A 13,210-nucleotide genomic window follows, 5' to 3' on the forward strand; every position below is an offset into this window, starting at 1 on the left:
TACAGATGATGACAATAGGGCTTAGAGAAGCCATTTGCCCAACAGGTGGTAAGGCTCAGATGTACGCATAGGCAGGGTTCTGGGGCAGGCAGAGACGGAATGTATGAAACAAGGTCAGGGCCTACCTGGGCAGGAACTAGAGAGAAGCCTCTATGTAATAAATGCACCAAAAGGGGAAAACAAGAGCAGGGTTCAGATCAATAGAGCTCAGTTATAAGGATGGCTCAGTGGTCTAAGCAAGTAGTTTCCAAGTGGGAGATGAGCAAGACAATCCACTGGGGTACGGGAAGAAAATATTTACCTATTTTGTGTTTAAAATAAGACATCGGGCTAATATTTAGTATAGTAGTACATGTATATAGCGCAAACATGTATTTATTGTACATTAAGTGAAAAATGTTTAATGGAGAAATAGCGCACAATTTAAAAAGGTTTGGAGACTCCTGATCTAAGGCACTACCCTTCAGCTTTCTTTCCCAAGCTGAGAAGTTGTGAGTTCTGGTGTAGAGGTACCACTTCTGGTTCCACGACTTGTCCTACTTCCTGTATGTCATCCTCCTGCCTCTTACCCACCCCAGAAGATACAAAAAGAATGCTTAGAACATTATAGTAAAATAGTGAATGTATATTAAACACAGCAGGCCAACATGTATAGCTTTTATTCACCTACCCAAGTTCCTTTACACTTGTTATCTGCATATCACCTGCCCTCCCCCATTCATAAAGCCAGGATGAATCCCCTTGGCATGGAGGAAGGGGTGTCCTTTCGAATAGGGCCACAACCCAGATGATCTGGGGAGCCTGCACCATGGAAAAAGCAGGAAGAGAATGGAGAAGAAAGTTTATCACACCATAGCCCCCTCATTGTGGGGGGAGGAAGCTAGAGGGCCGGTGGAATGCCCCCATGCTACTGCTCCAGTCCTTAAATACAAAGCAAGGAGAATAAAGAGGACCACCCCTCTGAAATACAGCACCAACCTCAGCATGGAGGCAAAAGGAGAGTGGGCAAGACCACTTTCCCCTGAAGGGGGAGGGCTGAATGAGAGCACATACCGTTAGTGGCAGGAGCACCCCTCCCTACCAGGGTATGGATGCAGCCTCAGCACCAGGAGTGGGGGGAGGGGTGGAGAAAGGATGACAATACTGTACCATCCACTTCTCTCTGAACCCCCTGACCCCAGCACAGGCATTCCTCTCCCCACTAGCCCAGGTCAAGGGACATGGAAGAAACTGTGTTGGAATCCAAGGCCTTATCTATTTCTTCTTCCGTTCTTGGGAGCAGCGTGGGCAAAACCTAGAGAGGAACATGGAAGAGAAGGGAAGGGAGAACGTGAGTGAAAAATAAATACTCTCCACCACTCAGCTTAGGGGCAGTCCAGTTCCTACCACAAATCTCTCACTCACCATTTCCCTCGAGGCTTGGTTGTCAGCCCCACGCACGCAAAGTGGAACCACTCGATGGAACACTGGAAAAGTTAGAGATAGAAGAAGTGTAAGTCAAGGGGCCAGGGAAGGGCAGAGGACGCAAAGGAGGCCCTCACACAGATTCCTCAGGAGTGTGCCTTTATTCTCTCCCTTTGGAGAATTCCTGCAGGTCCCAAGGCCAACCAGCACCAACCACCTGCTTCCTATCATGAAGTCCCACTGTTCAACCATGTTCTTTCTCCGTCTTGTGCCCATACCCTTACATCCCCTCCAGAGCCCTCCTTCCTGAGACAAACTGGTTCTCACATCAGGGTTGTCACAGCCAATCATTTCTCCATAGGAAACCTGGTGACAAAGGCAGTAGGTGGGTTCATTGGGATCCACAGGCATATCCAACACATCAGAGGGGTGGACACTGCCAAAGGTCACTGAGGGCATCCCATACTCAGGACTTCTGCAGGCCAAGAGGAAGAGAAAGTGTCATCTGCAGGAAGGAGAGATATAACCTGAGACTCTCAGAGGTGGTAGGAGATCCTGGCGGACAAGTAATTGTGGTTTCTCCTCTCTATCCAGCAGGTACCAAACTAGTAAGTGAGGAGAAGAGTTACTGACAAAAAGACAGAGGAAAGTGGCCAGGAGCAGTGCGAGTGGGAGTGGGGGTAGATGGGAGAGAAAAGTACGTCATTTGGCGAAGTGCTTCCTGATGCACTCACGTGCGCACAAGCTTTAATTTCTTCTGGGCAGCCTTGGGGGCTTCTTCATCTGAGTTTTTCCCTTTGGAGCGAGCACGGGCAGCTTTTTTCTCCTTTTGAGTCCGACCTTCTAGGGAAGGGGGGAAAGCCAGAAGGCAGGGAGATAGAAAGATGGGTTAAGTCCTCTTTCTTCTCCCATTTCCAACCTGGTGCCCCACCCTGATAGATGAAGAGCCTGCTGCTTCTCCCTCTGAATCCCTGCCCCACCTCTCACAGCCCCACCCTCCTCCTCCTCACTCTTTTTGCCTTTGCTGGAGGAGCTGTCATAGTCACTTGACTCAATCTGTTTCTCCTTCAGATCAGCCTCAAAACGCGCCAGGTCTGTGTCTAGCCGCCGTATGTGTTTGTCCACCTGGGTGAGAAGGAAGGAGAAGCAACAGGTACAAGGCCGGATCCAATAAAGAAAATAGGCTAAGATAGATGCTATGGATCTACCAGACCCAAAACAGACCCCAACACAGCTGAAGGAGAGGTCTAGGACCCTGAGGATTAGATGGGAGGTAGGTGGGGAGCCATGAACAGGGCCATACCATCTCATAGGTCTGCATGGCAAGCTGCACCTTGTCATCACCAAATTCCTTGCACTTGCCATAGGCTTCCTGGATCTGTTTCAGAAGGGCCAATTTTTCCTCGGAGCTCAGGCTGCGGGCGCTACTCATATACTCAGTGGCCAACTTGTCAATTTCAGCCTTCAGGTCTACAACAGAGACAGAGGCCTGGTCACAATGGCCCCTGAGTGGCTAGGTGAAACATACTTCTTCCTCTTGTTCCTCAGGCCTTTTCCATTCACCATCATAACCTTCAAACTAAAATGTATCAAACGTTCATAGGTTCATAGGTGTAGTGCCTGCCACGTACTCAAGTAATGCAACATACTGACATTTGTTTTAAAGGTGCCTTCAAGGTGCTGAAAACACTGCTATCATAGTTGGAACTTAAATGATTAAAACACAACGAGGGATTCTTTGCACACTGCACTAATATGTAGATTATTTCTGTTTATGTCTGAAGATGCTCCTTTGCAGGGCTTCCTGTTGCTTGAACCTTGAATTCTGTCTCAAAAGCAGCCTGACTTCTCTTCTCCAAAACATTCCACAGCAGCTTTGAATGCTGCAAACCAGGCTGGGTTATCTGCTGCCGCTGGCTTCCAGGTCTCTACATCTATAGCTCATCATTTAAAATTAGACCCTAGTTCACCCATATAGCAGTTTTGCCTACCTTATCTTCCACCCTAGTTTGCTTATCATTTGCAACTTACACTCCATCACCTTTTTTTTCTGTTTATTCGTCTGAAATATTGCTGCAAACATTTCAGTACTGGAAGACTGGTGATATCTCAGAACTCTGAGACTGTAGATGTGTACTGTCTAATATTTGGTAGGGCTCATAAACAATGCTCACGAAAGTAGACAAAAGTCTGGCTGCAGCACAGTGCAGCAACAGATTAACAGGGAGAATCTGCAGACACATGATACTCATGCCCCACTTCATTCCAGGCCTTTGGAGGAAGATGAGAAAGCATATAGTTCCATAATCTCCAACTGGTGTTTCTGTGCACAAACTCAAGAGTTGGCATTATTTTGCAAAGAAAGCAAGCTGGTCCTCAGCATTTGGCAGGCAAGTTCTCAGAGGTCTACATCCAGAATTTTACATGATGTTCACCTTTTCCCGGGTAAACTTGCCTACAGTAACATAAAAGTCACCAGTTTCAGGTATCCTAACACGAGCTTGTTACATCCTTGCGCATGACTACATAAGGATGTAAGGTTAAGACCTATATATCCTTCAGTCAGTATGGGGAATAGCTCCAACAGGTATCTTTGACCCTGAATAGACCAACTGAATCATCACAGTGTAGCCTCAGGCTACAAGAAAAAGCCTCATGCAGCCAAACCTGCTCAACAATTTCTAGAGTCCAAGAGAATACAGTGTGGAGATCCTGATATGAATTGCTGCTTTCCTTTCTTTCTTCCTTTCTTTTTAGAATTTGTCATACAGCATAATTCCTGTCTATCAACATGAGTTGCAGACTAAAGCCATACGTGAATCTTGTGATATTATTAATATTGTAATACTAACAATGCAGTAAAGTAGAAAATTCTAGTCTTCCTATAAATGTACTGAATATAGACAGCAGAAATGATTCTAGAGTTGACTTAGGTTTTTTGAATTCTTCTTGAGAAAGGTATAAAGAACACAGTATCTGGTTCTTGAGGCATTGTCTCAATACTCCATTTGTTATAAAAAAGCTGATATAGAAATGAGGATCACCATTACCCCCATTTAAGAATTGCAAGGGAGTAAAAAAGAGAGAGAGAGAAGTCACAGTTCTCCAGATCATACCAGATGATACACAAAACCAAGCAGGAAACCAAATGATCATGCACATTCATTATCACTTACCCTCTGTTCTTTGGTCTAGGTCCCTCATGAGCTGAAAGTTTCTCTGCAACTCAAAGGGGAGGTTTTCAATACCTAAGGACAATAGGAGAAACTAAGAATTACTGGATTTCACAGGTCTTAGAGCTCTTTTTAAAGGGTAGTTTCAAAACAGGATCCAAACGTTCTCAGTTCTCCCTCCTTTGAATCTTTAGATTGATCTGTGATATCATTCATCCTTCCTTTCTCACAGAAAGTCCTGTCCATCTCTCTCTCCACAACTAACCTCTTCATCTCTGCACAGCTATTCCATCCTTACTTTACAGATCAGCCCTTCCCTTTCTTTTATTTCCAGTCTCTGCCTCCAAACTCCTCGCCCTCAACTTCGAAATACCTGCCTGGTATCTGCTACTACTCATCATACACAATCTACTCTCCATAATTAGCATGTTATTTAAAAAAATGCAAATCTGATCAGGTCACTTTCCTGCTTATAATCCTCTAATAACTTCTTTCTGTTCTTGGATGCTGTACACTTTCTGGCCCTTGCTTACCTCACATTTCCTTAACTCTTGCCAGCCCCACTGTGCATTCTCTCTGCTCTAACTTGCCAGTGCTCCTCCTGCCACTTGCCTTTTGACATGCTGTTCTCTCTGCCTGGAATGTACTGCCTGGTCTTCCTCACCCCATCCTCACCATACCTCTGACCTTACTGAACTCCTGTTTCTCTTTCAAAGTTCAGCTCAAACATGACTTCCCCAGACTCTGACAAGTGCCCTGGACATATGCTGTCATGTATTCTATTGTCTATCCTTTCAAGTACTTATCTAACTGTTAATCAAATAATTAGCTGTGTAGTTAGTTACTAAATATCTGTCTTCCCAGACCTCCAACAGGGCTGGAACATGTCTGTCTTGTACTCTGTTATTTCCCCCAGGATTTAGGATTACGACTTGGGTACAGAAAATACTCAATAAATACTTGAATAAACGCATGAATACTTTAGTCTTCCCCATGCAAGGACAATATCTTCCCGTGATTCCACCTCAAACTTTTTAAATGCTTCCACTTCTTTAACCTACAACCTCAGGTCTGCCACCACCAGTTTACTGATGCTACTTTAAGTCAACAATGACTTATCAAATGGTCTTTTATTAGTCCTATCCTAAAAAAATACCTCTGCAGAAGTTGACACCGTCTTCTCTCCTTCGAGTAACTTTCTTCCTCTTAGGATTCCAAATCTTGTCATATACCTTCCGGTAATTCCAACATTGACGTCTCCTTAGCCTGTCCCTTAAATGGTAACGTTTTCTTGAGATTACACTTTAATCCTCTGATTTTCTCACTCTACTTGTTTCCCCTGAATTATCTCATTCACTCTCATAGATACAATATATTATCTACCTCACTTCCCAAACAAGAACTCTAGAAGTTACCTTAGATTCTTCCCTTACCCTCAACCACTCAGACATCCCATCAATTCAGTTATATTAAATTCTAGATACTCTGTCACTCCCTGAGATCAGGTTCTCATCTCTGGCCTAGACTGTTATCACTAACTGACCTCCCTGTTACCAATGTGATCACCCTTCAATTTACGGTATCAGTTATTTTACTTTATAAAGATCATACCCTACTTTAAAAATCTGTTGGTTCCCCACTAATTAAAATGCAAACTTCTCAGGCAGCTAACAGACACGAGGAAATGCTGGTGATCATTAGCCATTAGAGAAATGCAAATCAAAACTACACTGAGATACTATCTCACCCTGACAATACTGGCACTAATCAAAAAAACCCACAAAATAACAAATGTTGGCGAGGTTGTGGGGAGATTGGAACTGTGATGCACTGCTGGTGGGAATGCAAAATGGTATAATAACTTTGGAAAACAATATGGTGCTTTCTTAAAAAGCCAGAAATAGAAATACCCTACGATTCAGCAATCCCACTCCTTGGGATATACCCTAGAGAAATAAGAGCTGTCACACAAATAGATATATGCACATCCATGTTCACTGCAGCACTGTTCACAAAAGCAAAAAGATGGAAACAACCTAGGTGCCCATCAACAGACGAATGGATAAACAAATTATGGTAAATTCACACAATGGAATACTACACAACAGCAAAGAACAATGATGAATCCGAGAAACGTCTCACAACATGGATGAATCCGAGAAACATCTCACAACATGGATGAATCTGGAAGGCATTATGCTGAGTGAAATTAGTCAGTCACAAAAGGACAAATATTGTATGACACCACTATTATAAGAAATCAAGGAAAGGTTTAAACACAGAAGAAACATTCTTTGATGGTTACAAGGGTGGGGAAGGAGGGAGACGGGAATTCACTAACTAGATAATAGACAAGAATTATCTTAGGTGAAGGGAAGGGAAACACACAATACAGGGGAGGTCAGCACAACTGGACTAAACCAAAAGCTAAGAAGTTTCCTGAACACAACCAAACACTTCAAGGGACAGAGTAGCAGGGGCGGGGGTCTAGAGACCATGGTTTTGGGGGACACCTAGGTCAACTGGCATAACAAAGTTTATTAAGAAACTGTTCTGCATCCCACTTTGGTGACTGGCATCCGAGGTCTTAAAAGCTTGCGAGCAGCTATCTCAGATACATCAATTAGTCTCAACCCACCTAGAGCAAAGGAGACTGAAGAACACCAAAGACACAAGGAAAATATAAGCCCAAGAGACAAAAGGGCCACATAAACCATAGACTCCATCAGCCTGAGACCAGAAGAACTAGATGGTGCCCGAATACCACCAATGACTGCCCTAACAGGGAACACAAAAGAGAGTCCCTGACGGAGCAGGAGAGAAGTGTGGCGCAGAACTCAAATTCACATAAGAAGACCAGACTTAATGGTCTGATTGAGACTAGAGGAACCCCTGAAGACATGGCCCCCGGACTTTCTGTTAACCCAGAACTGAAGCCATTCCTGAAGCCAGCTCTTCAGACAGATTAGACTGGACTATAAAACAAAAAATGATACTCATGAAGAGTGTGCTTCTTAGTTCAAGTAGATACATGAGACTAAATGGGCAGGTGCTGGCCAGGGGCAGGATGAGAATGCAGAAAGTGATAAGAGCTGGTTGAATGGGCACAGGAAATGAGGGGTGGAAAGCGGGAGTGTGCTGTCACATTATAGGGATTACAACTAGGGTCACATAACAATACGTGTGTAAGTTTTTGTATGAGAAATTAACTTGAGCTGTAAACTTTCACCTCAAGCACACACACACAAAAAATCTGTTGGTTCCTCGTTATTTAAAATGCAAACTTCTCAGGAGGCTAACAGACACATGAGGAAATGCTGGCGATTATTAGCCCTTAGAGAAATGCAAATCAAAACTACACTGAGATACCATCTCACCCTGACAATACTGGCACTGATCCAAAAAAAACCCCACAAAGTAACAAATGTTGGAGAGGGTGTGGGGAGATTGGAACTGTTACCCACTGCTGGTGGGAATGCAAAATGGTACAATCACTTTGGAAAACGATATGGTGCTTCCTTAAAAAGCTAGAAATAGAAATACCACACGATCCAGCAATCCCACTCCTAGAAAGAGACCCTGCAGAAATAACAGCCATCACATGAATAGACATATGCACACCCATGGTCATTCAGCATTATTCACAACAGCAAAAAGATGGAAACAATCTAAATGCCCATCAACGTATGAAAGAATAAATTATGGTACATACATACAATGGAATACGATGTAACAATGAACAACCACAATGAATCTGTGAAACATCTCACAACATGGATGAATCTGGAGAGTATTATGCTGAGTGAAATAAGTCAGTCACAAAAGGACAAATATTGTATGAGACCACTATTACAAGAACTCAAGAAAAGGTGTACACACAGAAAAAAAGCATTCTTTGATGATTACAAGGGTAGGGAGGGCAAGGGAGGGGAAGTCACTAACTAGATAGTAGATGTTATAGATTGAATTGTGTCCCCCCAAAATGTGCGTCAACTTGGCTAGGCCATGATTCCCAGTATTGTGTGACTGTCCACCATTTTGTCATCTGATGTGATTTTCCTATGTGTTGGAAGTCCTACCTCTATGATATTAACGAGGCAGGATTAGAAGCAGTTATTTAATGAGGCAGGACTCAATCTACAAGATTAGGTTGTGTCTTAAACCAATCTCTTTTGAGATATAAAAGAGAGAAACAAGCAGAGAGACATGGGGACTCATACCACCAAGAAACAAGAGCCAGGAGAACAGGGCATCCTTCGGACCTGGGGTCTTTGTGCTGAGAAGCTCCTCGACTGGGGAAGATTGATGACAAGGACCTTTCCCCAGAATCGACAGAGAGAGAAAGCCTTCCTCTGGAGCTGGCACCCTGAATTCAGACTTCTAGCATCCTAGATTGTGAGAGAATAACTTTCTCTTTGTTAAAACTATCCATTTGTGGTATTTATGCTATAGCAGCACTCGATAACTAAAAAAGTAGACAAGTGTCAACTTCAGTGAAGGGAAGGACAATGTACAGTATAGGGAAAGTTAGCACAACTGGACCAAAGCAAAAGCATAGAAGTTTCCTAGACACATCCAAAAACACTTTGAGGGACTAAGTAGCTGGGGCCTGGGGACCATAGTCTTGGGAGACATCTAGGTCAACTGGCACAACATAGCTCATAAAGAAAATGTTCTACATCCCACTTTGGTAAGTAGTGTCTAGGGTCTTAAAAGCTTGCAAGCAGCCATCTAAGATACATCTATTGGTCCCATCTTGTCTGCAGCAAATAAGAATAAAGAAAACCAACTACACAAAGAAAATACTAGCCCAAAGGACTAAAGGACCACATGAACCAGAGACTCCACCAGCCTGAGACAAGAAGAACTATATGGTGTCTGGCTACTACCAATGACAGGGATCACAACAGACAGTCCCAGACAGAGTGGGAGAAAAACGTAGAACAGAATTCAAGTTCATGAAAAAAGACCAGACTTACTGGTCTGACAAAGACTGGAGGAACCCCCAAAACTATGGCCCTGGACACTCTGCTAACCCACAACTGAAACCATTCCTGAAGCGCACTTTTCAAAGATTAGACAGGCCTATAAAACAAAAAATAACACACATGAAGAACATGCTTCTTAGTACAACCAAATATACGAGACCAAATGGGCAACTCCTGTCCAAAAGCAAGATGAGAAGGCAGAAAGTGACAGGAAATGGACGAAAGGACACAGGGAACCCGGGGTGTAAAAGGGGGAGCGTGTTGTCACATTGTGGGGATTGCAACCAATGTCACAAAATAATATGTGTATAAATTTTTGAATGAAAAATTAACTTGAGCTGTAAACTTTCACCTAAAGCACAATTAAAAAATAAAAAGCAAACTTCTTAGCTTGGCTTAAAAAATTGTGCACAGTCTGGCCCTAGCCTCTTTCTCCAGTCTCATTTCCCAATCTTCCATCTTAAAGTCCTATATATCAAACATGCTGACCTCACTTTTCCCTGATCTTACCACAAACCTGTCACCATACCTTTGCTGATGCTTTCCCCCAACCTGGAATTCCTTTTCCCTTTTCATTCTGGCAAATAAACGCTCAAACTTCAAGACCTTACTCAAACACCACCTCCTCTATAAAGCTTTTCCTACCTCCCCAGACAATTATCTTTCTCCGGCGTTACCAACTATCCTTTTAATATATTGCTATTATTTCTTTTGTCACACCGTTTTACAATCATTTATTTGCAGAATCTGTTTCCTACTAGACTGTGAGCTTTTTGAGGGCAGGGGCTGTGTCTTATTCATTTCTGTGTATCTCCAGGGACTGCCATTATGTCTGACTCATCGCAGTATCTCAATAAATATTTACTGACTCCCGTGCGCACACGGTGATAGGCTTTGTGAAGGGGTGAGTTATACAAATGGCATAAACGTAACATCAGATTTCCAGCTTACTGAATTGGATTTTTGCTCCAGGAAGAGAGGTGTTCCAGTTCAGAATCTGACAGGGGTCACTCATCACCCCCCATCCCTATGAAGAGCTGCTTCTTAGAAACTGAGCGGAGCCGCGAGCAGGTCTTTGCCGCTGCTCCAAACGGCAGCAGGTGATACAGTGAAAAGACCAGTTTTGAACGACTTTAAGGTAAAGCTATCTTGAGGCTGAAGACCCTGAAGAGTGGGGACAGCAAACATCTTCCCAGCTATATCAGCCTTCAAGACAGATCTTTCAGCCCCACTGCGCAGCCCCTCCCACGTCTACACCCAACAGCGAGGCCTCGACCCTGCTGCCCCGCCCCCTCTTTCTCCACATCCTCTAGTATTTTCTCCCACGGAACCCCTTCACAATTGTGACCATCTTATCGCCAGGACTGCCAGGCCATAGAGCCTCTCATCCCCAATCCCCCCACCACTCTATGGCCCCTGACCCCCTCCTCCAGCCTGCTCTTACTGTCCAGGTAATGTTCCAAATACATCCCCGCAGCCATCTTGAAGCAAAACAAAGCAACTTCCGATCCACCTCGGAAGTGACTGAAACGCGATCGGCCCTGAAGCAATCCTTGGGTTAGAACCCTTCCGCCCTTAAGAAGAGAACTTCCGCCCTTAAGAGAAGAACTTCCGGCCTTAGGAAGTTGTCCGCCGGGACGCATCCGCCCGATGTTGAACCTTTTTTCTTTGGCGCGGGTAGCCGCCACGGCCCGTTATGAGGCGGCTTTAGCCTGCTTCCGCCCTTACTTAGACCGCAGTATGCGACTGTGGCAAGCATGACGTCACTGGAGGTAGCCATTTTGAATTCTCTACGAAACTTTTTCCCTCCAAAACGGGAACGTATGGTGGTGGTTGAAATATTGCTCTCAAATACCCCTTTTCAGGACCTGGGGATCTAACGTTTCCTTTTACAGAATTTGAAATCTGCAGGACTTTCTCCAGGGCAGCTAAGTTTCCTAAGGAAGTTGGAGAAAAGTAGCTGGATTGCGAGAATTAACCCTCATTTCTCTTCACTCACATGAACCTCTCTCCAGGATTATTTTTTTAACATGAGAAAAGTCACTACTTATAAATTCAAAGTAGAGTTACACAGTAAAGCTGTAATTCTCCACCCCTTTTGTCAGGGGTCCTGCCCTTACAAATATATTTTCATGTTTAAAATAACAGTACTTCTGACCTTGCCCTCTTGCAACTCTGTTGAGGGAAATCTCATGTATTTTCTCTTCCTTCTTATTGAAGTGTTAATATCTGATATTAATCAGCATCGATTCTATATAGAATGGTTCGTGGAGCTCCTTAACCGGCTGGGCCAACAATCATTCTAGACAGCTATCGTGAAAACTTTTCATCAGAACAGAAAGGAATCAAGTGCATGACAGGGTACCACCATGCTAGGGAACAGAACTTAGTCCATAGTCTAATACTGGTGTTAGTAAGATAGTATTTTGGATATAGTTATCACCCCTAACTCACATTCTTGACAATAATTATGAATGATAACGCCGGTTTTTAATACGACAGATTTTCAGCCATATAACTTAAATTAGACCAAATATATGAAGGCGGGTAGGGCGAAACCCAGGTTTACTAATGTGTAGGTGACCTTATCCAACAATATAGAATACCCCTTACTCTAAGTGTGTCGTCCCCTCGGGTAGTTTAATCTGTGCCTGTTTCCTGCTTTATGAGAGTACCTACCTCATAAAGAGTGCTGCACTGATCAGTGTGTATGTGTACATGTACACTTAAAAAAGAGTAGACTCTGGTTCTAATACTGCTGCTAAAAATAGGGCTGTCAGGGCCTTTCAACAGTTGGTGAGAGTAGGGGGAGAAAGTAGTAAATATTCAGGAAGCTAACAAACATCAGTACATTTGGTTGTATGTTACATTCATTAGTGTCACACCACATACTGAAACACTATCTTAAGATACTTAGCCCTAAATTAAATGAAGAGGGCATTATTTGATTAACGACCTACACTCCACTAGGTAACAAGCACTGTTGGCCAGCAGTCTGACAGAGGATACCCACCAGTTCTCAGATGTGAGAGCTTTGTTACAACCTTTTCAGTGCTTAAAGGTTTTAAGTTCTCAGAAAAGAATCTTGGAGGTGATTTAGTCCAATTGCTTCATTTAACAGCTGAGGAAGAAGCAAGCTGGCCAACACTATGAGCTGGCTGATGGCAGAACCCAGAGCTGAAGTCCAGGCTTCCTGACCCATTTTCTCCTAAGAACTGCAACTGTCCTGCATAGTAATTCAGTTCTGCACCCATTTATTGGTGACGGTTCCCACCACTGGAAACCTCTAGTTTTAGGCGCCATGGGTAACGAATATATGCATGTACATATACTACCAACTGAAATTAGCATGGAATCCTTCAATTTCTTTGATAAGGAGCCTTATTATTATTTTTTTTTAAATAACTGAAACTTTGTTCTCACATATTTTGGCAATGTAGCCCCCATGACAACACTTTTATGTAGAAATCCCCATAAATTAGGATTTCAATTAAATATCAAACCTGTACCCTTTTATGGCTTGGGAATTAGATACATGGGGCTCCTTTACACAAGCATTCGTTCTCAAACACACTTTGGCGTAAATCCTTAGTACTGTCCTTGAACACTTCCCAAACAGCTTTACCCCATGTTCGCTCACATCAG

At 43.5% G+C, this 13,210-nt stretch overlaps 1 protein-coding gene across 4 annotated transcripts; it reads right to left on the reverse strand.

The window, feature by feature from the left end:
- Positions 1 to 590: 590 nt before the first annotated feature.
- On the reverse strand, positions 591 to 11,098 carry ING4 (inhibitor of growth family member 4). 4 transcript variants are annotated; one of them, XM_023741499.1, is made up of 9 exons: positions 11,010 to 11,073; positions 5,734 to 5,849; positions 4,581 to 4,652; positions 2,708 to 2,874; positions 2,415 to 2,529; positions 2,139 to 2,247; positions 1,732 to 1,879; positions 1,405 to 1,466; positions 591 to 1,294 (listed from the first exon to the last, which is right to left on the reverse strand). In XM_023741499.1, exons 3-9 carry the CDS (start codon positions 4,606 to 4,608, stop codon positions 1,255 to 1,257), a joined length of 669 nt encoding a protein of 222 aa, XP_023597267.1. In that variant the 5' UTR covers positions 4,609 to 4,652; positions 5,734 to 5,849; positions 11,010 to 11,073; the 3' UTR covers positions 591 to 1,254. The 4 variants fall into 4 exon arrangements, with proteins under 4 accessions (XP_023597267.1, XP_012414180.1, XP_012414178.1 ...); XM_012558726.2 differs by lacking the exon at positions 5,734 to 5,849 and having other exon boundaries at positions 2,139 to 2,244; positions 2,424 to 2,529; positions 11,010 to 11,098; XM_012558724.2 differs by lacking the exon at positions 5,734 to 5,849 and having other exon boundaries at positions 2,139 to 2,244; positions 11,010 to 11,098.
- Positions 11,099 to 13,210: the final 2,112 nt, after the last annotated feature.

This window comes from Trichechus manatus, unplaced genomic scaffold (assembly GCF_000243295.1).
Source record: "Trichechus manatus latirostris isolate Lorelei unplaced genomic scaffold, TriManLat1.0 scaffold00182, whole genome shotgun sequence".
Taxonomy (NCBI): Eukaryota; Metazoa; Chordata; class Mammalia; order Sirenia; family Trichechidae; genus Trichechus; species Trichechus manatus.

Bases quoted from the DNA above. Each gene is read 5' to 3' on its own strand.
- ING4 (XM_004387213.2), bottom strand. From the start codon at position 11,046: ATGGCTGCGGGGATGTATTTGGAACATTACCTGGACA. The intron at 2,248-2,414 runs GTGAGGAGGAGG...CCCCTTCCCTAG, and splicing joins CTCCAGCAAAGGCAAAAAGA to AAGGTCGGACTCAAAAGGAG. The intron at 1,467-1,731 runs GTGAGAACCAGT...TAACTTTTCCAG, and splicing joins TTGGCTGTGACAACCCTGAT to TGTTCCATCGAGTGGTTCCA.